Below are 27,010 nucleotides of genomic sequence, written 5' to 3' on the forward strand. Positions count from 1 at the left end.
ATGTATATGTATATATATATGTATATATGTACATACTTATGTATGTATGTATATAATGTGTTTATAAATATACACATAATTGAAACTACAAATGAAATCTTTAAAATGGAATAATGATTTTATTGGTAGAAATGAAAAACTTTACGGTCCAAAAAGAATATTCAATGAGTATTTTTAGTTCTAAATGTTTTCTTATGAATGTGTTTGATATTGCTATTAGATGAAACTGGGCAAAGGACACATGGAATTTCTCCATGTTATCTCTTATAATTGCAAGTATAGTTATCTGAAGCCAAAACGAAATTTTGGTTTGAAAGGAATCTTCAGAATTTATGCTAAGCCACATAATCAAAATCATTATATCTGAATCACTGTCAACCTGCAGTCACTAGCTAGCTAAAAGAACTTTTTGGCCAATGTCTTTTCCAAAACATTAAAACATTTTAAAATTAGCTATATTAAGAACCAAGGTATCCCTCAACAGAAGAATGGATGCAAAAAAATGTGGTATATCTACACAATGGAGTACTATTCAGTCATTAGAAACAATGAATTCATGAAATTCTAATGCAAATGCATGGAGCTAGAGAACATCATACTAAGTGAGGTAACCCAGACTCAAAAGGTGAATCATGGTATGCACTCACTAATAAGTGGATATTAGCCTGGAAAACTGGAATATCCAAAACATAATCCACACATCAAATGAGGTACAAGAAGAACGGAGGAGTGGCTCCTTGTTCTGGAAAGACTCAGTGTAGCAGTATAAGACAAAACGAGATCAGGGAAGTGGGAAGGGATGGGTGGGAGAACAGGGGGAGGGAAGAGGGCTTATGTGACTTTCAGGGAGTGGAGGACCAGAAAAGGGGAATTCATTTGAAATGTAAATAAAAAATATATCGAATAAAATTTTTAAAAAAAATTAAAAAAAAATAAAAAAAAATAAGAACACCTTACACTGAAGTTAAAGAGGCCCAAAGTCTATATCTTTCAGTAAAATTCTATTCAGTTAGAATAGACATGTTGACAATTTTTTCCTGACAATGTGACTGACTGTAGGAGGAACAGTGTGGCTGCCTCTGCATTAATGCCATCGGCCATGCAGCCACAAAGGCAACTCCTGTAGCAGGACCTAATTGAGGACTGTATGAGAGACCAAGGTTTGCTTGACACAGACAGTGACAGCCAATCAGGAACTGCTGTTTAGAAGAGATGCTTTCTTGGGACCAATGGGGCCCAGGTGGAAGGAATTAAAGAAACTTGCAGCAGTGTTCAGATGAGCTTGCCATGGCTCCTCACGAGTCTGTACCGTTGATTCCGTGACACCCCACCTCCAAACTCCAAGGGCAAGTAGGGGTCAGGTGGCAGGCAGTCCAGGGCACAGACAGCAACTCACATATGGATTTTTGTCTGTTTCATGTTGTTTCGATACAGTACTAGTTAGTTTTATGTCAATGAGACACAAGCTAGAGTCACTGGAGGTGAGGGAACCTTAACTGAAAAAAAATAACTCCATAACACACCTATAGGGCATTTTCTTAACTAGTGATTGATGGGGGAGGGCCCAGCTCATTGTGGGTGGTATTATCTCTGGGATGCTGCTCCTGGGTTCTATAAAAAAAAAAAGCAGACTGAGCAAGCAATGGGGACTAAGCCAGTAAGCAGCACCCCTCCATGACCTCTGCATAAGGTCCTAACTCCAGGTTGCTGGCCTGTTTGAGTTCTATCCTGACTTACTTTATTGATGGACTGTTACCTATAAGCACGTAAGTGAAATAAAACTTTTCACAAACAAAATTGCTTTGGTCATGGTGTTTCATTATACCAATGGTAACCCCAGAAAGAGCGTATACCAAACTTTTCACTAGCCTGATGGTAAATTTAACGGGGGAGTAAAACTCAAGAGTCAATCTCACATATATTTTATTCTATCTTATATTCCTGTTCACTCAACACACCACACATATATTTATTGGGTGCCTACTATGTGCCAGGTACATAGTTTCCATTACTATGGATGCTATGTATTATTTAAATCATATTCCACAATAACAATCCCCCTCAAAACAAAGGGAAATTTTTACTTATAATAAAGTGAAACCATCTGGCCATCTGGTCTAGCAGTGCCAAAAGTTTGCTCTTCTTGCTACAGTTCTAGATTGAGCCATCCCTTACTGAAATTTAGAAGAAATAGTGAAGGTGATAGGCAAGATATAGGGATTTTGAGTTGCATACCTAAAATAAAAAAGGAGAGAAAATGAATAATATCTAGCAGCAATACTACTAAAGTAGTTTCAGTGCTTACTGTAGAAGCCAAGCAGAAGGATGTTACTGGGACTAAAGTTTTGAATGACATTTAGTGACAGCCACTAATGCAGTTGCTCTCAACTTCTTACAAAAACAAAACCTGGATTGAAAAAAAGAAAAAACCCACAACACAAAAACCCTGAGACTGCAACCATGCCTTGTTGGGATCTGTATAGTATCTTACTCTAAATCCAACGAAGGGCAATGGATAAAATCTTTCCCTGAATGTGAGAAGGCAGTCAGTCTTTCTTGTGAGACAAATAATGGTTTCATGAGATTCCCAATGCACTGGTTTCCACCTTGTTCACAATTCTACACTAAATCTAAAATAGCATATTTAGAAAGCAATAGCATCAAGTAATAAAGCAAAGAAAAACTATGTACTGTCACTGCTGAAGCTTTTGGTATGGTGTTGGCAAGATATTCTGTGCAAGTCAGAACTAGCCACTGTAATGACAGTGAATCATAACCTAAGTGACATGGTGATGTTTGCAACTGTCACTCAATAGCACCTTTTGTGAATTCCTTCATAATGCCCTCTCTAGTTATGAAAATAGCCTGCTTTATAATTACCTAGCCTACTGTCTTGTTTCCAGTTTCTAAGGTTTTACAAAATCACTTAATTTTATTTATGATAAAACTAACACTATGGAAAACCATGAAATAACGAGAAGACAAACAAGTCAAATTCTACTTTTCCTCATGTCTATTTCTCTCTTTATTACTAATCTTATCATATTAATTGTGCTCTTTCAGATAGTTCTCATTTATACATTTTTTTCTAAAAGCAAATTTTACTTATGTTTCATTATATCTGAGGGCTTTTTCTGTTTTCCTGCATTTAGATAAAACTTTACTTTTTAAAATTATTACTTATTTAATGTGTGTGTATGTTCACACATGTACAATGGTATGTTTACATGTGTAAGTCAGAGGGAAACTTAAGTTGGTTCTCTCCTTTCAACATGTGGATCCTGGAGATAGAACTCAGGTTTGGCAGCCAAGACCTGCTGAGCTATCTTTCCAACCTGTGTTATATTCTTACTAACAATGTTATTATATACCAATAATTAGGTGATGTAGCCAACCATACACTGATAAATATTTATGTTCATTTGATCTAAAAGTATGAAAGCAATGCTGTAATGGATTTTGAAAATATTTCTTACATAAGGGTTTCTGTGAACATCTGTTTGTGTGCAATGACAAACACCATTGTACATTGGAAACACTTTTATAAGTCCCTTAATGTGATTCATTCTTTGACCTAGAACATTTTCTTTTCAAATTTTAAGATGTCTGAGTAACTCTTCTTAAACAGTCACTCTTAGAGATGGCATATTCTGTTAGTTGATTAAACATAAATTGTTACTATATATAGTAATATACATGAAAATATTAAATATACTAGATAACAAACCCATTAAAATACTATATATAATATACCATTAGAATGCTATATAATATATTATATGATTATACTATATTATAATACAATGCATAATATATATATAATCCTACTTGTCAGGCTTACTTATTCTGAGATTTTCAAGAGAATTAAGGGGAAAGGGGAAGAGAATCCGGCCCACAGTTTCTTTTCTTTGATCTACATGACCCAAGAAGTCTCAGGTTTCTAAGGAATCTGACCAAAAAGATAAAGTGGAATATGTTTAAATGCCACAGAAAGTCTTCACTGCTGAGAACAGTCATGGTGACTGTCTTCCTTAGAAGGTACAAACTTGTCAGGTCATTCTAAGAGAGTCCTAACTTCAGACCTAGCCAGAAGAAGGTCATGGCTGCATTGTGTTCCTGTTCTTGCCCTAATTACCAACAATAAATGCTTACAAGATGGGGATAAGATGACATCATTTAATTTTTCAGAGGAAGGAGAAAACTGATGTTAGAAATCGGTCTTCTTTTGGATTTGACAGAATAATAGCCATGGGGAGAGCAAAGCTTGGCTAGCCCCTGTCGAGTGTGGAAATGTTGGAGCTCGTTACACTTACTGCTTCTCTGTTGGCGGGTTGCCGGAAGATATCACCATCCGAATGTTCCCACGATAATTCTCCATCCCCTGTGTATTAAAAAGGAATAAAGAGAGAATCACACATACATGAAAGGGAAAACTATCATTTTGATGCAGCTATATTTTTGGAGCCATGTGTCTAAAGTTCTCACGGCATTTTAGCTTTTGTGGCTACCCTTCAAGAAACAGCACTCGACAATTTCTCTGGGTTGGCCTCCTGATTCAAAACAACTCAGAAGAAAGTTATCATTTTCTAAGTAGATCAACTGGTAACATTATCCAGAACTTGGAATATAAAAGGGAAAATAATAGCCTTTCACCTTAATATAGCCATCATCATTACTTTTGCTTATTTTATTCTAGTGACGGTTAAGTATTTTGCAGATCGTATTTAACTTGTGTTTACAGTGAGTTTTGAAATTTTCATTGGTCAAGACTTAAGTTCACCATTATGTCTCTGAGAAGCTATGAATTGATTTGAAAGTAAAAGTAAACTTGCTATGATTAGAGTATTTAGCACAAGAAATATCCAAAATGCTGTCTTTTTATTTATTTCTTCAGACATTTATATATGAGTGCTCTACTTACATTTCCACTCTTCCCTTCAACACTGATTTCTCCAATGTCCTTCCTCATTTGCTATCAAATTCATGAACTCCTTTTCTTTAGTTATTATTGTTACATACACACACAACACACACACACACAGACACACACACACATCAACATGCATACATTCCTACAAAGATAGATAGATAGATAGACAGACAGACAGACAGACAGATAGATAGATAGATAGATAGATAGATAGATAGATAGGGAAAATTCTAAAAATCACATGGAAGCCTGATCCTAAATAAAAACAATAATACAGAAGGGGGTTACCATGCCACATTTCAAGCTATATTATAGAGCTATAGTAATAAAACAGCATAGCATTGTCTTTTATTTTGATCTGAGACACCTTTCTCTATGTCTATATGACCCATTCTTTGCACAGTAAATTGCCTATTACAAGCCTTGCAGAATAGCTTCTGTTTTATTTTAAGGCAGGATCTTTCTATGTAGTTGTGGCTAAACTATGGACTCACTATGTAGCTCAGGGTGTTCTGGAGCTTGTAAAGCTTCCTCTGCCTTAAGGGCTGGAAGTATAGGAGTGCATTACCACACCCAACTCAGAATGTAATTTTAAGAGAAAGATGTTACATTAAGGTTTTGTGAACCATAAGCATACAAAAGATATTGGTATCCATTAGTTGATTAACATAAAAACAAATTGGATATTTTTCAAGAAGTTTTGGTTACCTATGGCCACACAAGCATATATGCAAGTATGTGTGTGTAGATAATGAATATTTAATATACATTATGCTAAACACCAACCAGCTATTGAATGGGATAACACAGAATATGGAAAATAGAGGGTTTTTTGTTATAATTTATCTCTCAGGCTTTCAAAACTTTGGAACTAAATCGTAACATATTAACTCATTCAGTACATGATAGAACTAGTGAGGAAAAGTATATACCTTTTTAAGCACCAGAAAAGGCTTGAAAATTATTTTGATAGCTCCCTATGTCAACTTTGCACATGTTAAGATTTCAGGCTTGACCTACAATGCCTAGATCATTTACTTAGTATCCTACACCTTCAGACACAATTTTGTCCAAGTGTTACATGAAACATATGGAGAAACCAAAGTTCAGAGAGTTGAAATAGCTATTCATAGTTAACCAATTATCATGGAAATTAACACTCAAACTGCAGGAAACATTCCTGACCAATCGTGTTCATCCTATAAGAGGATGGTTTACTCTTTGTCATTTGGGAGTGCATCACCATCAAATGATGGCACTGGGAAACCTCTGAACCTCCTGATATTCCCTATCTACTTTTTTCTCCAGAGAACTTAGAAGTGCCTTACATTTTAAATATTTGTTCACTTTCTGTTTTCCCCCATTATAATTCCACTATAAAAATCAATATTTTTGCATACTCTGATCAATGATGTAACATTACTACTGACAATAGCAAGTAGCACATGGCATTCGTTCAGCATTTGCTGCATGAATGAATAACAAATAATTATAAATATTTTTGACTGCTAAATGTTTCTTGGTTCTTCATGGATAAACTGTAAATTACTTAAAATGAGAGATTGTGTCTTAGACTATTTTTGTATCTTCTTGGTTACCACTTTCCAAAGCGTGGCCTTGTTGTCATCATCTGGGAATTTGTTAGACACTCAAAAGTTTGGATCACACCCCAGACCTACTGAATCAGAAAATGTGGGATGAGGGCCAGCAATTTAGGTTTTGATGAACTCATCAATCAAGTTGGATGCATACAGAAATTTAAAAATAGCTGGGCTGGAACAGCTGCTATATTGTTGGGTACGTATCAGTCAGTGGTTTAATATGGAATTGAACTTAACTTCAATAAAAATACCAAATTAAGTGTGTGGATGAAAGAACAACCTTCTTCCTGTGTGGATGCAGGAAGATAGACAAAGGCTATATGAAGACCTATATGGAAACTCTGGCTGACTACACTGAGAGTAGGCTGTGACTGGAAATAATACTGAAGAGTCAAATAACAAGCCTTGAATACTGAACAAGTGGAAACACTGATACTATGACAACTGAGAGAAATCATGCCAGGCCCTGGCCCTCAAGATGTTCATGCTGCATTTGGAAGTGACTGGACATCAGTTTAAGGTACAGTTTAAAAACATATGGAGATTGGTAGCTAGAAAGACAGCTTAGGCCATATTGGGTGGGAAAGTGCAAAGAAGCAGCACTTTGGAAATAGCTAGCCGCACACTGGAGGAAGTAAGCAGATATAGTTTGGATACAAACTTCAGATTGGGAAAATAAGAGGCTGGTAATCAGAGAGAAGGGGATTGGGAGGACAAGGAAGGTGAGAGTAGGGTCTTTTTGAAGTTAAAGAGACGTTGTAAGCGGGGACATCAAAAACAGGTTGAAGAATTCACTTTTCACCTGCTATTAATTTTTAAATAGAGGGTCCGGTCCTATAGTACAAATGATACCTAAAGAAGCTTCTTCAGGCAGCACAGTGAAGACTAGCTGGGGATCACTCAAACTTCAGAGTATCATCAGGATGCAGGCTCTAGGAGTAAGAGGTCATAGGCTCTCTTTGCACACTACTCAGGGAGGAAAGCTGAGTCCCAAGGCTGAAGACCAAAGGAAAGTGGTAAGACTGGTGGTTGATGTGACTATGGAGGAGGGAAGCAGAGAATGAAATGACTGTCAGCCTGAAAGTCTGGACAGGTGTTCGGTGTCCTTGACGGTGACTGAGTAGGGATAAACTGAGATTCTTTTGCCCTGTTTAGTTGGCAGTGGTGAGTCTGAGCCAAAGGAAAGTAGACCAGAGGGAAGATCGAAAACCAGAAAAGGATTTACCAGCAAATGGTAAAATGAAATGTAATAAAGCTACATCGTATGGCCTCAAGCCAGATCTGAGTAGCTGAAGAAAGAAAATAAATTACAAAAGAAAAAAAAAACACACAGCCCAGCTCTCTTCATCAAATTCACTTTTAATGATTTCCTGACTGATTTTAGCAAACAAGTGGTTTCCTAGCCTAGCCGCCTCTGAAAGGAACTGGAGTTTTGAAAGGGTTTCTAGTTAAAGAACCTTTAAGCATTTTTGGTCCAGTCAAAATGCAGAAGCATTACAGAAGCATGTAGTCACATCTAGGCAGAAACTTAAGATGGCAAAGCAAATGAGCTAAGGCAGTGTCAAGAATGGCAGCAGAAGATTAATACCCTGCGAAAACAGGGTCAGATGAGGGAGCCCCTGCCTGAGCACTTGCAAATGCATACATGAGCATAAAATGAAGAGTCTGACCCATTTACAAAAGTACTCAAGCCATTACTTCTGAGTACACACACACACACACACACACACACACACACACACAATGAGAGAAACTCTTTACTATATGTAATATTTCTCTCTCTCTCTCTCTCTTTCTCTCCCTTTCTTTCTTCTTCTTTCTCCCTTTCCTTCTATAACATATTTCTTTTGTTCTTGTTTGCTTAAATATATTCTAATTGCTTTTTTATTTTCTATATTCCTTGTTTACATTCCAAAAGCTTTCCCCTTTCCCAGCCCCCCCCCATATGTCCCATAAGTCCTCATATTTCAGAGACTGCTAGTATTTCTGTCACCTTTGAAAGTAAAAAATCCTCAGAATGACATTACTAAATTTTACCACTTTAGTAAACAGCTGATAAAGGTTTCAACTCTTCACTTAACTTAATTGGAATCACTGGCAGACTGCAATGGCCATTTTAGAAGCAAAGACTTTACATGTTTTAAAGTAGCTCTCTAGACCTGGTTAGTGTCTGTCTGATTATTAAAAATAGAGACTGCATATTCATTTAGAATCTTAGCTCTAATATCATTGGGAAAATAGGCATGAATATCTTTAAAACCTGCTTCATTTTCCCAGTTCACTGGACAATTTGTTTTGAGTGATGTGAGTTCTTTTCTTTAAACTACTACTTTGAAAAAGAGAACTGTGATTCTTATGGAGACAGATGGAGTTTAGTTAATCCTGAGAAGAAACAAGATGTAATTTTAACCATTTTTTAGACCAAGATGAAAAACAACTCTAGTGTCCTATATGTCAAACAATGTTCATTTAACCTTAAAAGCTACATGTGTTGTTCATTCAAACCTCAATTGCACTCCAAGTGATACCCTATGGAGTTGGAATGGCTTGGCTTTCTGGTAATAGGAGAAATGGAAAACAAGTTTTTGAAAAAATGGTCAAAAACTAGATTTAAACTCCAGACTCTTTATAACTCACACAGCTTCCATTAATCTCTGGTTTGCTTGAGTAGGGCAGAGAAGCAAATTCTGTTTTCTCAAAAGACTATGTGTACAATGAGATTCTAATATATCCATGAAGACAGGGCTCAACAGAAAAGTATACCAGTGTGTGGTCATTTCTGAACCACTCGGGACATCAGAAGTACTGTGGCCATAAGGCCAGTTAGATCTCCGTTAACCTAGTTTTATTGTCTCTTTTTATCTGTCAGGCACAATTACTACTATTTCATCTCTTGATTTCTGAAATGCCTGTTTCAGGTGGTGAATTATATAATCATCCCTCTAATCATTATTAAGAAATGAATCATCAGGTTTAGGTGTGGTTCCTCCAAATTTTCAGAGGAATGAGTTGAGATCAGAAGAACAGTGGCAGATAGTGAAAGAGCTTTTGAGGGAAAAATGGAAGATCAAGTACAGAGAAAGCAATTATGAGAGCTCTACCTGCTATGTACAAGGCAATTACACAGAAAAATGAACAATACTTTTATAAAGCTGAATTGTAAGCGTGAACCCATTTGCAGCTGAATTTCAGAAGCATAGATATGGTGAAGCAACCAATCAGTACCTGGTGTGCAGGACCAACACTCCAGTCTTTCAATGGTGATATAGTTAAATATATCTCAATTCATCATTAAAAATGGGGTCATGGCTTCCCAGAGTACCATATCTAGTCCCTAGAGAAAGAATCAGTGAATAGACTGCATTTCTCAGTAGCCTCAGAGATAACAGAATTCTCAAAGTGGCTTCATTTCCTCAAGTTGAAAGGCAGCATATATTAAATGCCTGAGAGAGCAGAGTAGAACTTTTAGAGTCTGGCTGCAATCCTAAGCTTTCTCTCTTTCTGCATGTGTGACTGGACAAATCCATCCACCTCATTGTATGTCATTTCCTCATTATTAAAACAGATGCAGTAATGCCTACCTTGAAGGCTTTTGAAGAATAAATTAATTAGTATATATAGAAAATATTTGGAATAGCATCTAGCACATAGAAATTATCATATAAGCATTGTCTATTTCCCTGCCTCCATTCCTTTCTCTCCTTTGACTTTTCCTCCTTCTACTCAAAAACAGCTGAGACAGAGTGAGTGGGAAAATCCAAGCTTCAAGGACTCCTACAAATGTATAGGTATTTAACTGAAGAGAGAGTTTAGATCAACTAGGCAAGCAGAGCCTAGAAAGGAGATAATTTAACCTCACACAGGAAAAGGAACATTTTTGTTTCTAAAACATCAGATGCTAGGTTCTGGACATGAACACATATACACAGACATGCAGCCATAGATACACAAGAAAGAGTATTTATACATATGCATATATATATATATATATATATATATATATATATATATATATATGAGACAGGGATTGGCTCACATTTTCTAAGCATGCTTAGGTTCTTTCATAGTTCTTTACCATTTGCTCATGTTGGTGACCAAGAGGTCAGACTGATTCCTGTAATGTTAGAGCCTAGGCTCATAGACACTATTATAATGTGAGCAAAAGACACATCCAATAGTGAGCTTCTGGCCAGCTTGAGGATTTCTAGAAATACTTTAAAAAAGAATGAGGCTAAAAAGTGACTTTAATCACCCATAAAGAAATAATTGCTATAAAATGCTATACGGGGAATTCTTCATTTTTATAACCACGCTAACACAATCATAGAAAAAATCATATAAAGCAAAACTCTACAAAAGGATTGGGATGTTATTGATCCTGACATATTATCCTAAAAGGCCAATTAGAATACTTGACTACTAATTTAAATTCTATATAATATTCAATGGTATCTCATCTACTGTCCAAAGGAAGCAATGGCATAGAAATAAGATACATGCCAAAAAGAAACATGATGTCAGAAGAATGAGGGTCCTGAGACAGTTCATAATAATGTAGGGATGAATTCTAAGAACGAAGAATGGAGAGAAAAAAAACAACCTAGAAAATTTCCATGGAAGGTAAAGGTTCTAGTTGGGAGTTGGGGGTGAGGGAAGGGCAGGGAACGTTGGAAAATCTCAAATATGGTAGCATTATTCCTGACCAGAAGTGATGCACTGTTAATAAGATATTGCTGACAGTGGTCAGACTTTTGTATAGCCTTGAAATGTGGTATTTCAGTTGTTTTCAAGTGTAGGTGGGAATACACTAAATTAAAAAATATTTTTTTAAAAACTTATTTTGTTTCAGTACAAATTTTTAAAGATGGAATGCCATTTAAAACCGTATGAGAAAAAAAAACTTATGAGTCCCTGCTGTTAACTGTAGATATGATAGTTAATGGATGTATAACCTATTCCTTTTGGAAAGAGAAATGGAAAGCTGCCAGTGAACAGGAATAAGGTTTTGCTTGCACAACATGGGTTTTAGCTTAAAAAAATTTACAGAGCTGGAGATAGATCTTAAGAGATGTCCACACACCAGGCAAGTGATCTACCACTGAGCTACAGCCACAGCCCAGATTTCGCTTTTCCACTAATGTTTCCCATCAACAACGTTTCCTTCTGGGCCAAATTAGTAATAACCCAGGACAGTTCAGGAGGCTTTGTGTTTGGATATACTGCTATCATCCCAGCCTTTTCCTTTGGTTCTTTTTTGTTGTTGTTGAAACAGGGTCTCACTATGCTGTACTTTTGGCTGTCTTAGAACTCAGAGTTCATAGATCAGGCTGGCCTTAAACTCACAGAGATCAGCCTGTTTCTGCCTCTTGAGTGCTAGGATTAAAGGCATGTGACACCATGCCTGGCTCTTCCTTCATTTAAAAACCTAAACAACAAACCTTGGAGCAATGAGCTTGGAATGAGCAAGCTGTGAGCTTAACAACCTCTTCTGTCTCCAGATGAGACCTGAATGTGTAACGGTAATTTTTGTAATTGTGCCTGTCTTAGATTTTATGAAACCCTTTAGCAAACTAAATGGCTAATACTATACTTGGGAGAACAAGGTAAGAAAAGATGGTCCTTTACTTACAGAAGTGCCTGGTTCAGAAGACAACACACATGAAACAGAGAACAACACAAGAGAATATCAGACTATTTTAAATGATAAACTCTTTAAGTTTAAATGTTGTTTGCCCCTGTCAGAGGTTACTAACCATACAAATTTGGTTCTGATGGTGTTGAAAGATGTGGTGTTTGAGAGGTTACCATCCTTCTTTGGAGACTGGATTTCTTGTAAGAGTAGAAAAAACAAAGCAGCTCAGTTTCTCTGTATTCTTCCTTGCTTCTGGACCTAACAGTTTCCTATCCCACTTTTTTCTTTTGTCACAGACAGAAAAGCATGTGGCCCTTACCTAACAGAAAGAGTAGCCCAATATCAAATTTCCAACCTCCAGAACTCGAGATAAACCTCTTGAAAATGGCTTCGTCTCAGGTATTGTGTTGTATCAACATGTAGGGACCAGACTAAGATCTCCAGTTAGTCAAAGCCGGAAGTCAATATGCCTGATGTATATTGACTAGTCACAGCTATTAGAAGTGGTGTTTCAATAACTGCTGAGAATTGCTCAGTAATGGGGTAAGGAAGGAGAATTGTAGCAAAGAACGGCTTCAGGAGGAGGAGGACATGAGGGCAAGACAGGGTGATTATGAACAGAATTTATTATATACATGTATGAAATTACGAAGTAATAAAAAGACTTAAAAAATCCAAATCAATGGTTTCAGCTCAGCTTCTGAAAAAATGATTACATTCTAATAGGTGAAAGGGAGGTGTCATTTAAAGCTTGTGGTGGGTAAAGTTGAAGAGAGATATGTAGCACAAGGGAAAATGACATAGTCTGGGCCACAGGGTCTGGCTGTGTGTTCCTGTCAATGAAATAGGGATACGTTGCAGGCAAAGGAAGGACCAGATTGTTTTAAAGCCTTTACAAACAAATCAAGCTCTTCAAAGAGCAAGGTATGGCTGGCTGTGCATGCCTATAATCGCAGCAGTAGGGAAACTGAGGCAGGAGGGTCACAAATGTGAGGCAAGCCTCGGCAATATAGGCAATATATTCCATTTCAAGCTTAAAAACAACAAGCAGTCCTGTTCACTCACCTACCCAAACAAGTAACAATGAATTAAAGGATAAGGGACAGCATGCGAAGTAGGACAACAGAGTGATGGGGCGGGGGGGGGGGGGGACAAACATGGCTAGCAGTGCTAGTGTCATGGTAGCATCAGAAATTACGATTCAAAGACTATAGGACTGTCACCGTTTTTTTCTGCTTTTCTCACCCCAGAGTGCGCAAGTGACCCAGAAAACACAAGAGTTGATGGAAGGGAGTTCCGCCAGGGATTCCAGTCCTACTCCCTGGACTGGGTCCTCCCTCCTTTCAGGTACTGACTTTTATAACGCCTTTCCTTGGTGGTATATGATATACGTTGTAAGTTACACGATTTGTGCTATTAATCCATAGGACTAAGAAGCAAATCGAACAAACAGAAACAAAACAAAACAAAAAACCAACCAAACAAAACCTCAGTCATGCTGACTCCAGGGTCCCAAATTAGTAAATTCCTCACTAACTGTTTCGACACATTTACAGCACTGTGACAAGGTGCACAACAGTAAAGGAGGAAAAGGAACATATATGGGACATGGTATAGGTATTGCCTGCCCTTTTCTGTAAGGTCTCAATCGACTCACTTCACAACTAGAGGGGACCTTCTCATCTCATCCATTTCTCTTCATACTCAAAGAATCTTGGCTGCAGATACCTGCTTCCATTAATTCACAAGAACACTGTCAAGTAGTCAGGTAACCACTGCACACTTTGCTCTATTTCCATGCTAGAGAGAAAATGGTGGACAAAAATAGGCTTGGTACTTGCTCTGAGGACTTTTTCCTTTTTTTTGGGAAAGAGAAGAATTTAGCATAGAATGATGTAAGTAAATAAGAAAAGTATCCCAACAGTTTTTGTGGTGGTTACTAATTTGGGTCATTGGAATCCGAATGACTAGGCTCCATTGCTGATTCCGTCTTAGTCTCTCCTACACTGGGGTAGATCACTTAGGGTCTCAGCCGCCACTTTGTAGCTGTAGAATAGGAATGAAACCAGTTTCCACTCCTGTTGTACAGATCAAGTGAGTTACTGCACATGTACGCACATACTGCAGGGTAGTAGTAAGTGCTACATAGCCACACAATGTATAAAATCCACGATTGCCTTTGAATGCATTCAGCAGCTTATCCCAAATTCTTCTCCCTTGTCCATAGTCCAAGTACATAGCCTTCCCCTTTGACTTGGCCACATAGGCAGGAGAAGGGAAGCCGAAATGATAAATGGTGGGGGGAAAGCTGGGTGTGGGTTTAGTTTGAGGTCTGCCTGCCCCATATATGGCAGTAGTACAATCTCTGAAGAGATGTTTTTTTCTGATAAAGTTTCCCTTATGGTTCTAGCGGCTGTTTTCACTGTGCTTCCAGTCCAGATGAGGTTTGCCGAGGTGCCAGCAATGACACACACCCTGCCAACACTCTCCTGACTGTCCCAGGCTCACAGACATGTCTAAACAACTGAAGCTGGAGCTGAGATTCAATCTGAGTCTGGGATTGCCGTCTGGCCCAGGGAGAAAGGCGAGAATTAGTGTTTGGTGACAGTGCAGACAGGCTGTTTCAATGGGGCCCTTTATATGAAGGTTTGCAAGTTCAGCACTCAAAAGGTTGTTGTTTTTTACCCTTCAGCATTTGGCCTGCAGTTAGGGTGGTCAGCATAAGGAAGAAGTGTCTGGGTTCCCTGCTGTGTGAGTAATATGCTTCTACAAGATACACCTTTGTACAAACATCATTTCCACAGAAAAAAATAACTAGGTGCTTCAGAAATGGAAACTTCAAAGGCATTTCAAGCACATTATATACAACTGAAAGATGTAAAGAAATTGGAGGCACAGAAAAAACAATTTTTATAAAAGTGGGGGATTTAGTCTTTATAAAGAAAGATGAAAGAAAATGGTGCATTTAGGCTAGAGATGCCAAAGGAAGAATTGAATGAATTGTCAAGCATATGAAGGGACAATACATGATCAGTAATAATGAGCTTTCATCTGCTGCTTCTGAGGACTCACTAAAAGGGAAAATTTAAATCATGACAAGAGAATTGAAGACAGTCAGTACTAGGATCTGTTCCCACAAGAAGGACTAGAAATAAAGCTCTTTCTGTGAAGATTAAATAAATAAAAGGCAAATCTATCAAACACGAGAAGGCTCAGTTCTACTTAACTTCAGGATAATTGCCACTTCTTAAACAATCACTCTCTATGAGGTCTTATCCTAGCATTCTATGCCATTGCAGTTAATCTTTACAACCAAGTGGGTGGTGAATATTACATCCTTCATTGTCTCAGCTGAGAGATCCCAGGCTCTGGGTGGTTTAAGTGTCTTGTCTAATGGAATCATGTAGATGGTGGTCCTATAATGTCAAATCCATGTCCTTCTGTCTTGGGAGCCTGTTTGCTTCAGCTTATATTTCTCATAGTCCCCTCTTCAAATAAAATAGCTTTGGCCTAATGACGGAATTGGAATGACCAGATGGTTATATTATCAACCTCGTGCACCATCTCTGTGTATAATGGACTTTTAGACTTTAGGCTATATTAAAATTAAATGGGCACAAAGGTCAAAAGACAGGAAAGGGCATCATATCTCAATTTCTATATTCTGACACAAATGTAGTAATATACATACATATAAAAGTAGTAATATACATATACATGCACATGCACACCCTGAGATACAGGTAGGGAAAGATGCATGACCTTACTGAAGCAAAAAATATAATTAGACTGTAATTGAATCCACATTGACTTACAAAGACTGAGAAAGTCGTATGTTGGAGGGAATGAGCATACACTGGTAGCAGAACAATTACTTGACCAACAAATCAGATATTAAAGGTGATTACATTTATATCCATTTATCTCAGTTTCAGACTTTCAGAAAGCTCAATGTCATTGCACAATGCAGACAGCAAACTCTCCCTAAGGGCTGGTGGCTTCAGTGATCTTTATAGTATTTTAACAAAGTGCTGGTCCATACACCACATTTTTACTGCAGAAACAATGATGGATTGATTTAAATACTGACTCTTGAGTTCTACTGCAATGTCATTGGAGGTGTGGTCCAGACATATTCAGCATGATCCTCATGAGATGGAAATATTGACAACCAGAACAGAGGGCAAATGTACACATTCAGGAGAATCCAGGAACTCTGCTTAGAATTACCATAGAAACATTGTTATGTATGATGTATGTGAGGATAAAGACTTTTAAAATACAGGTATACCATAGTTCAGGCCATCCACAAGGAAATCACATAAGCTTTCCCTCTAATTCAGTGCTTCTTAACTCTGGTGACATATTAGAATTACCTTCTTCTCTTTGTATGAGATTAAGTCCATCATGACAATTCCAATGTACATGTATGGTTGAAATCAATGTGGTACTCCTGGGCATATACCCAGAGAATTCCCCACCATGTAATAAGGATACATGCTCTACTATGTTCATAGCAGCCCTATTTATAATTGCCAGAAGCTGGAAAGAACCCAGGTATCCCTCAACAGAAGAGTGGATGCAAAAAATGTGGTATATCTACACAGTGGAGTACTATTCAGCCATTAGAAACAATGAATTCATGAAATTCTTATGTAAATGGATGGAGCTAGAGAACATCATACTAAGTGAGGTAACCCAGATTCAAAAGGTGAATCATGGTATGCACTCACTAGTAATTGGATATTAACCTAGAAAACTGGAATACCCAAAACATAATCCACACATCAAATGAGATACAAGAAGAAAGGAGGAGTGGCCCCTGGTTCTGGAAAGACTCAGTGAAGCAGTATTCGGCAAAACCAGAACGGGGAAGTGGGAAGGGGTGGGTGGGAGGACAGGGGAAGAGAAGGGGGCTTACGGGACTTTCGGGGAGTGGAGGGCTAGAAAAGGGGAAATAATTTGAAATGTAAATAAATTATATCGAATAAAAAAATTTAAAAAAAAAAGAAATCAATGTGGTAGACACATATCACATTTGTCTACTCTTTATTATTGATTTCTCAGATTATGCAAGGCACTGCTCTAAACCCACTTAAATCCCACAACCCATCTCCCTATTATAGAGACTGTTAGGAAGGTTGACGGTGGTCAGGCAGCTAGAAAGTAGTTACACTGGGCTGCAAGTGAAGCATTATGATCCCACGGGCTGTTCTTAGAACAAATACTCTGCATTGCGATACCAGAGCAAATGTCCTTCTTTCATGTAGGAAAGGTCACTCTCCCAAGTTTTCAGGGCTCTCCTCCTATATTATTGCCTCCCTTTAATACAACATGGACAAAAGAGCCACTGAGCCCTTTTCAATGGGACTATGCAGGGCTCTTACTCACGCAGTTCCACTGTTTTCCCAGGGCACTAAAACGTGCATGTCCTACCTTCTGTTCTCCTCAGCTCCATCTCATCTCTTGCCAGTTTTAACCGCAGTTACCTTATTCCAGCCACAGTGTTTCCCAGACTCTGGGAATGCTCCAAGCACTTCCATTCCTGGGGCCTTAGAACTATTTTTCATCACTGTCTGGAATCCTCTTACCCAAGCTCTTTGCATGGAGAGCTCCTTTTCCTCTTTCATGTTTGAGTTTCAAGATTCTCTATCCAGTGCCTTCCTCACAACTAAAGAGTAAACCTCTGAATTTTAAAAAATATTTTTTCGTTTATTACCTTAATAATATTTATACTATATGTAGATATTTGCTTGCTGATTTATTTATTTTTGCTTTCTCTGATGAAATGAGAGGTCTGAAAGGACAAAAGAAAACGTATCTTTGTTGTGGCTGCATGGGTTGTGTCCTCACCTAGGGACTTTCTGGAAAATGACAACAGAGTGTCCTAAGTATGGGGTTCCTTCTTGTAATTCATATAAAAATAATAAACAGTCTAGCAATATCTCATATGCATATGTTATACAAATAGCCTCTGGCATGATTAGTTTTAACTGAGCACCCAGGAGATGATTAGTACATTCATTGATTGTATGCAGCTAAAGAAGAAAAATATTAATTTTGCTACTGTGAAGGACTAGAAAGGCCTGTTGGTAGATTTGATAACTTGAGAAGAGGCAACAAAGGCGAAGTTAAATGTGATTAAGTGTGACCCAGGAGCCTAGAAAGGAAATACGGTACCATTGTAAAGCCCAAAATAGACACTAATGAAGGAAAGACTAGTTTGAGGTGATCATGAGTCCGTTCGGGATATAATTTGAGAGCATTTCTATAAACAAAGACTGAGAAAAGTAACAGATATTTTGCTTTTTCTAATTTCTGCTATTTAGGATGGCAGGGTTCAGATTTTTGGAATATAGGACACTTACCTCTGCATACTCGGCAGCAAGAATCTGGAACTGAGACTGGGAATGCGCAGGTCAGTTTGGGGCAAGTCTTGAGACCACAGTACACATTCCCTTCCTGCCAAAGAAAAGGAAAAGGAGAATTATGTCTAGATGATCTGAGATAAGTAGTTGTCAGGAGTTACCTCAATACCAGGGATCTAGTGGGGACTCAGAATATGGCAACTCTCTCTCTCTCTCTCTCTCTCTCTCTCTCTGAGTTAGCTTTAAACTCCTCTTCCATTTCACCGTGCACTGTTTCACTTCTCACTTCCTATTTCTTCATGAAAGAGATGAACTCTCCAAAGAGTTCACGATCTTTGTCAGGTATCCTGGCTCAAGGAAACAATGTTCCTGGAGGAATATCACCAGCCTTGAAACCCTCACAATCTTGTTTCTCTCTCTTGCTTTTACTATTTCCTTTGTTCCTTATCATCTCTCAAACCGGCTGTAGACAGTTGATGGAAGTGAGGCTTTTTGCTGTAGCCCTTATTTAAAAAAAATTCAGCAGTGTCTTCAAAAACCAAAAAGACAGGGTATTTTTGTTCCCAGAGCTCAGTCCCATGTTAAGTAAAGGAGAGGAACCATTTTCCTTTGGAGTTGTATTTAAATGATTCCAGTTTTCTAAAATTCTACATTTTAAATATTATCCCTTAAACTTTGTGGTTTGTTCTTGGATACACAAGCTATTAAGGCCAGAAAGGCCATTAGAGAAACAGTGTCACAGTAATATTCTCCAATATTACTGAGATACCTTCAGTGTTTTCACTAAAAATCCCAACTGAAAGATAGTCTATCATTTCCCTTGATTATGCAGTGTTTATTGTCTCTGTCAATTAGTAAAGATGTTTCTAAATTCCTTCCAGTTTCATATTTCATTTATCTTTTTGTTGTCATTTTTGAGGCAAGTTCTTGCTGTGTAGGTCAGCTTATTCTAAAACTTTATTTTCTTAAAAGCATACTATTTTACTATCTCTGAAAGTTTCATGCATGCATATAATGTATTTTGATCACATCCAACTCCTCTTTAACTCTCCCCCCAATTCACCCACATCCTCAACCCCTCCTAATGTCTTGTCCTTTTTTTTTTGCAAGCCACTGGGTCCATTTTCACTATTCATATATACTCAAGGGAATAAGGGCATTCTCCTGGAGAATGAGTCACTTACTAGGATCCATGTCCTTAAAACTGATGCCCCCATTCCCAGAATCCACTAGCTCTAAGAATCCATTGATTGTTCCTCTTGTGCTTCATTCTACATATCTACTCTATTTTATTGTTCAGTCTAACATTCTCTGTACTGAACAATTAGGAATGAATATAGTTGCTAGACTTTATAAAGCATACACAGTGACAGTGCATTGGAATCATTGTGGTCAGACATTAACATAATGTTCTCATTGCAGAAAATTGGGAATGGCTCCCTATTAGCAATAAGCTGAAAAGAATAGTGATATGTTCCAGGGAATGAAGTGCTCTAGAAATAGGAGAGGAACAAATAGATGCCTAGTATTCTTGCAAACTGGATCAAGTGATCCTAGAGCAAGAGTAGTGTTGAACCTATGGCATCACCAAGACTTCAATAGCTGTGAATCCTTCAGGTGAAGGGCTAGGTGGTACAAACACTTAGGAAAAGCACATGGTGATTAAATCAATCAGCTCGTCTTTGCTCATTTTAGCACTTTTATGGCTGTAAGCATGGCTATAACTGATTTGGACCTCTTTGATAGTTGTTCAAACTTGGACAGGTAGGGAGGCTTATGATTTCAATTCAACTCATCTTTATTCAAACACCTTCTAGTGTCAGCTTCAGTGAAAACACAGATGCTTCGGTAGCTACTTCCCTATCTGGGTATGGAGTGGCAGGGGCATTGAGAGGCAGGGTCTTACCGAGCAGCTACACTGACTGCATTGATTGGGTTGCCGGTTCTGAAAGAGCCCTTCAGCCATGAACAGTTCTCCATGTTGGTAAGTGGTTCCATTGTATTCACATGACTTGCTGGTCACCTTGTTGTTCACCGGTGGTAAAGAGTCTTCTGGAACAGAGTGGAGGAGTTAAACAAACAAACAAGACATATAAAGTATTGGCATAACTGCAACAAATTTTATAATTCTCGACAGCAGGTGGGGCTGCACTACACAGAGGGAGTTAAAACACAATCCTTGCACCAGAGGTTAAAACAGTCACAGAAAAATCACAGCTGACCATCTGGTCTTCTTTACAATTTATTGAACACTTGCTATGTGCCAAGCACTACCATAAGCACTAGAGAATGTTAGGACAAGGCCTTTCCTTGATTGAACTTTTGCTTGGTCCAGTATGGATAAGATATTGACTTATCTAAAAGAAGTCCATACTACTAGTATTTAGTCTTCTCTCAGGCCTTCAGAAGAATCATCTATTGTCTGTTGTAACTGGTCTACAAAGAATATTCCTTGTAATGTTTTATATTGCTTAACATGCATTTGCATTAACTTCCATTGGTCTCTGTGGTTGTTACTTATTAATTTCTCCACTGAGACAGCCTTCTACCTTCACTCTTTTCTACCTGTTGAAGTCCTTGCCTATAAAGGTTCAACTTTCCTCCCCTTTTCTCCACAAGGTTGTGCAAAGACTCCAGCTACTGCTGTGGACCTCTCAAGGCACTTGATGTCTAAAGCACATAATCTGGAACTTGAATGTTAGTAGAACAAGTGTCTGTGGACTATGGTCACATAGCAGAACATTACAGAGAGGCTGTGGATATATTATTAAAAGTGAGAGTTATAACTAACTATGCCAAACATGCTAGGGTCTTACCTTCATTTCTCAATGGAGAGGATCACGAGAATGACTTACCTGAAGTAACAAAACTAGTAAACATTGAAAAGAAGACTCAAAATACACTGTGTCCTGAAACTAAATTTCACCTTCTGTTTGCCTATTTACATGAGTGCATGCATTATTTCTTGAATACTGAGTCTCTTTCATGTATTTCTACTTGACAGAGTCTAGCATAGAACTGTCAGAGAGCAGAAAATTAATTCACTCAGTTAGATAACTTACAGGGAATGATCTCTGGAGTGTTTTCCACTGGGTTTCCTTTAGTATATTCTGTATTGCATGAGTATGTGTGCTCTTAATCTCTGTCCTGTGTCTGCCTTTGTCACTCTGTCTCTCTTTATCTCTGTCTCTGCCTTTCTGTCTCTCTTCTCATATATACACGCACACACAGAGAATATACACCAAAATAGTAATGATTATATTCTGAGGTCACTATTCATTGATGTGTGGAAAGTGTTTGCCATAGGATGGAGGAAAAGGTGAACTAACAGGAGGTGTGGGTTTCCTTAGAGAGGCTCAGGGAGTAGGGTGATTTTATCGGTAAAGAATACAATGACTAAGTGTCCACTTTATGTGGATAAATTACACATCACTATAACTGTTAAAAACAAACTGACATCCTCAAGATGTGGTAAAAATGATAAAGGCTAATAATAACAATGTCTGTCATCATTATAATAATATAAAAATAGTTAACATTTATTGAGTCCTAAGTGGATATTATGCACATGGTGTTTTTAAGTACGTTATTTCATTGATTTTCACCCATAACATTCAGCTGTATACATGATCATGCCAATTTTATGGATGAAGAAATCAAGAATTAAGAACTGTAATGACTTGGGTTTGTAGCATAGCTCAGTGGCAGCACCAGGATATGGACTGATATCTGATTCCAAAATTCCTTCTTATCCACTATCAAGTAAAGTGCCAATCACTTAAAACCCATGGCAAGCAAAGGGTCATTTAATTAAAATGAGACCACAGACCAGCAATCATGAGGGCTATGTTGTCTTATTGCAATTCTGTGTCCTAAAAATACCCAGAAAACTGCACTGTTCATCAACTTCAATGATTTGGCTAAAAACTTAGTTTTCTACTTTTCTGTATAAGTTGATCTGACCTTGACTTGTTCTTCCCTCCAATGTTCATTACTTATCCACGACCGTTATAGCATGTCAGGATAGCTTCTGAAGTTTGTCTTAAAAACAAGAGAGTTTTAAGAAAGATTTTATTTCATGCTAATTGACTTTCTGTCTGGGCCATGAGTCCCTAGCCCTGTCCATGTGTGCCTGCATGTGGACAGCTGCAGCTGGGAGAAATGAGTGGAATTCCTTGGGGGAAAGGACAGGAGCAGGGCCATTTGCCCCCTGGGCTCTAATTATTCCAAATCTTAGCATTTTGTGGTAAAGGAAACGTACAATGACTTACAAAACAATATTTGCCATGACTCTCACAGAAGCTGGCAGACCTTTGGAACACACACACACACACACACACACACACAAACAGTCACTCACAAAACCTTTTGAAATTTTTAGCCTCAAAAAAAATGTAGATTCATTTCAGCTGAGACTTCAATGGCACCAGTGCCAGGGTACCTGCAGGATAAGTTTCCCACAGGTTATATAAACTTTGCAGTCTCCTTTGCCGTCTTTTGAGTAGTGTGCCACTGGAGTCTACTCAACAGAATATGGGGAGGCAGCAGAAGACAGGGGCGAATGGAAATCAAAGCCAATGAGAGAAATTATAGTCAAACTTCCACCAATTATTATGTTATAAAACTCTCTCAGTACTCTTGGTTTTACTCTTCTAATATTCTTAATGCTTTGGGGGACAGAATAATGAAAATGAAGTTATAGATAACCCCAAAAGTTTTGACACATGTTACGGAGCTGCTCAATAGGAGAGTAGACTCACAAATAGATTTTCTGCCATCCAGTGTGCCTTGTTTTCACAAACAGGTGCTATGGCTTTAGAAGAGTATCTATGAATCATAATGGCAGCCCACTATCAATTCCCTACCATGTTGCACTAGCCACTTTTCCTTATTTGTGTTTTTCTATCTAAGAATGGGGCACATGTCTCAAATCTCCTCTTAAATCTTTATAGGGCCAACACAGCATGATTCCCAACCGCATAAGCAAGAAAAGCCACCCCAGTCTCTAGCCTCTCCTTTCCCAGATTTTCTGAGATGGCTGGGCTTTGAACCAACTCTCCTTGGAACATATTCAGTGCTCCTAGTTGAAAACTGGCAGAAAATCAGTGTAAACCCAGGCTGGCTCCAGGACCCCTCAGGAGACTACTACAATAAAAGTATCCAGGCTGCATAGCTTCTAGTCTCTTTATGTCCCCTGTTTCTACTTAAATCCCCACAAAACACTATGAAAAGTAGTGGAAAAAGGGACACCAGGAAATAATCAGACCAGCATTGAGACATATTGTTAAAAATGGGTTAGAAAAGAAACTGTTTCCCTCTCCTTACACAAGGAATGACCTTATAAATGAATGGAGCTATATTTTCTGAGATGCTTGCAGAAGACTCCCTTACCTTAAATATTTATTACTCCTTTTGCTCTTACTGAAGTCTAAAATACAGCTATTGGAGAGTCATCCTGTTGCTTAAGTGGTTGTCACTTTGCAGTTAGATTTTGCAATTTAACAGACTTTCCTGGGAATCAAAATACCCACTCCAGAAGGCACAACCCTCAGGAGGTTGTTACAAGTCTGGGAAGACTGATACTTATAAAATTCTGAAGGCCCCTGCCCTGTTTTATTAAAACAGTAAACTGCTAGGAGAAGAGGTGCTGGCCAGAGAGTGGCAGAAAAAGGATTCTTGGACCTGTTGCATTGCATGCAAGTTTTGCAGAGAGACCCAAGGATGTGGCTTTGGTGAGTATTGTCACCCATGATGCCTTTGTTTTTTATTGTTTATTTTTAAATATATATTACCAATGCATTCTAGTCCTCTTTGCTCCTCTAAATAAACCTTCACCAATACTCCTGGTAGCAACTTCAGTGAAAACTCATAGTTCAATCAAGCTGAACTGTGGTATAACCTGTATTGCGTTCTATTGTGGGTTCCTTTTCTGAGGCAAATAGATGTGTATGCACTGAATCTTCCTAGGTAAAGTCTCTTAGGCAACAACACTACCATTGATTTCTTAGTGAGAGTAACTGTGTCACAGTCTTTTATTTCTTTTTTACCCTTTGTCTTTGTCTTCAGAGTACCTGGAAAATGTTACCAAAAACTCTGTGGCACATCATTCTTTTCCTGCCTGGTACTATCATTCTTTGAACTCACTGGCTGGTCTCTTCTCTATTCTCCTCACCACCAGACTACTGTTCGCTTTGTGAGGATACTCTTGGCTACCCAGAAAAGCAGTCTCAAGGTCAGGAGACATGCAAATTCAGAGTGTCACGAAATGAATACAAAGTTTCTTAGGACTTCTAATGATCAGGGGCTAATCGCAAGGACCAGGACACCCTTTCTGTTCTTTGAGACTATTTGTCATGGGTGAGCTTGAATATAACTTCTGCTTTGGGGATATTTCACTGACACAGTACCAGAATATGTTCAGGCCACTTCAGGGGTCAAGATGTCAAGATGGAGAGGTAATATGAAAATGAAAGACTTGACAGAGATTATGAAAAATAAAGTATAAATGATTATGAACCCTATAGTGTATTTTATGCATTAGATAATATTATTTAAAGAGTAGATATTCATATTCACCTCTATTCCTTAAGAAAAGCTATACAAAAAAGCCATAATACTTAGAAAGACATTATGTGTTGTGGAGAGATAAATGATTTTATGTGGGATAGTTTGAATTAAACATATATATGTATATATGTGTGTGTTTAGATAAACATAGATATATAATTATATATGAATAAACTTTCATATGAATTTAAGTTCTTGAATGATACAAATCTATTTATCTTTCAAAGATTATCTTGAAGACAATGTTTCTAAAGATTCAATTTGAAAGCTATGGGTTAGATAAGATAACCATTTGGGTCTCATCCAAGAGTTCATAATTCCATCCTACAAAACTGGCCACTTATAGCCTAGCTCTATTCCTACTTTTGGGACAACTTCTACAGTATTATTTCAGCAACTAGGAATTTCCCTTACTCCCATTAATTCAGCATCCTTAGGGAAAGTGTGGGTGAGGGCTATTCCATATGTCATTGTGTAAATCTCAGCAGGCCTCTTAAGTCTTAGTCTAAGTAGAAAGAAAGCACACAAGTAAGGGTACTTGTAGGAAATAACTTGTGACTCAGACAAAATGATACTGTAGTAAGAGGAGGAGCTGAAAATGTAGCCACTGCAATCTGTCATAAGTGGATGGAGATGCCTATCTTCAGAATGTCCTATTTGGATTTAACATTCAGCTTCATTATAATCAGTTATTGCTTAGAAGATGCGTGGGTTGCTCAATAGCTCTTTCCCTCAGTTTTCTTATCTGTGAATGGGGATGCTAACAATACCAGCTTCATGATTTGTGAGAAGTAAGCAAGACATCTAATGTTTTCAACATAATAATGGTTACATATTATTGATAAATACATAAAATTATTATTATATCATTATTTGCTTGGGATGATGGGGTTTCTTGAAGGCAGAAAGCATTTTTTACAAGGGAAGAGCTGGAGAGTGATGAATAATTCTTACAGTGAGCATGGTCTTACACTGGCACATCCTGCTTCTCTACAAGGTGTTCAAACTCCAAACTCCAAAGGAGAAACAATAATTTCAGCCCATACTATGTACTGTGTTAGAAATTATCCAGGCCTTCAACACAGTGACAATGTTTATTTTTACTGTCATGAAGTAAAATGTAGTCTTTATCTCTTGTAGAATTTCTTAAAAGTTATCAGATCCAGGACGGTGACTAGATAGTCACTCATTCCTAAGCTCTTAAATTCATAGTATTATGCCCTAGTTCTCTGGAGACCATTCACCCCATCTTCTTCCTGTCAGTGATAGTCCAGTTGGTGTTAGTATTTGTCTCTCTGTGTTGCCTATGTTTTATGTATGTGTATGTGGGTGGTGGAGTGGAGGCCAGAGGAACATGTGCTATAGCACTGTCTTCTCCCCTTGACACAGGTCTTTCATTGAGCCTGGAACTAGGCTAGCAGCCATCAGTTCTCTACTCTCCTTCTGTCTCTGGCCCCCAAAGCCCTAGGATTATAAATAAGTGTTTGTGACCACAAATGGCTTTTTAAGTAGTGTTTTTTAGACTTGAACTCAGCTCCTTATGTCTGTGTAGTTAAGTCTTACTGGATGAGCTATCTCCCCAATTTGACAAATGTAATTTCTGTCCCAACATTTGTTTTCTGGTCAAAGTCACTTATCACACCCACATGCTAGATTCTGCTTTGGATCACTAGAGTGTCAGACAGGAGGATTTAAGGGTCAGAAGAGTCACAAATGTATTTGCCCTTGTGGGTGGTTCCCACAGACAAGGAAGAGAAACAGAAGTTGAGCTCCTTCTCCCACCCTCTCAATGCACTTAAGCTGTCACTTCCAATGCCCTTTCCTGCTGTGTATCTTGGGGAATTGCTAAACAAAGATGAGCGTTGACTGCATTGAGCTTCATCTTGTTTTAAATCAGTATGTGAGCTGCTTT

At 38.1% G+C, this 27,010-nt stretch overlaps 1 protein-coding gene across 1 annotated transcript in view; it reads right to left on the minus strand.

Annotated features, from left to right (window-relative positions):
- The window catches only part of Chrdl1 (chordin like 1), a 110,226-nt gene that overhangs the window by 21,914 nt on the left and 61,302 nt on the right, over positions 1–27,010 (minus strand). Inside the window, 3 exon segments of the mRNA XM_052171137.1 lie at positions 4,314–4,381; positions 18,532–18,625; positions 20,438–20,580. Of these exon segments, the coding sequence (XP_052027097.1) occupies positions 4,314–4,381; positions 18,532–18,625; positions 20,438–20,580 (305 nt within the window).

The sequence above is a fragment of the Apodemus sylvaticus genome, chromosome X (assembly GCF_947179515.1).
Source record: "Apodemus sylvaticus chromosome X, mApoSyl1.1, whole genome shotgun sequence".
NCBI lineage: Eukaryota > Metazoa > Chordata > Mammalia > Rodentia > Muridae > Apodemus > Apodemus sylvaticus.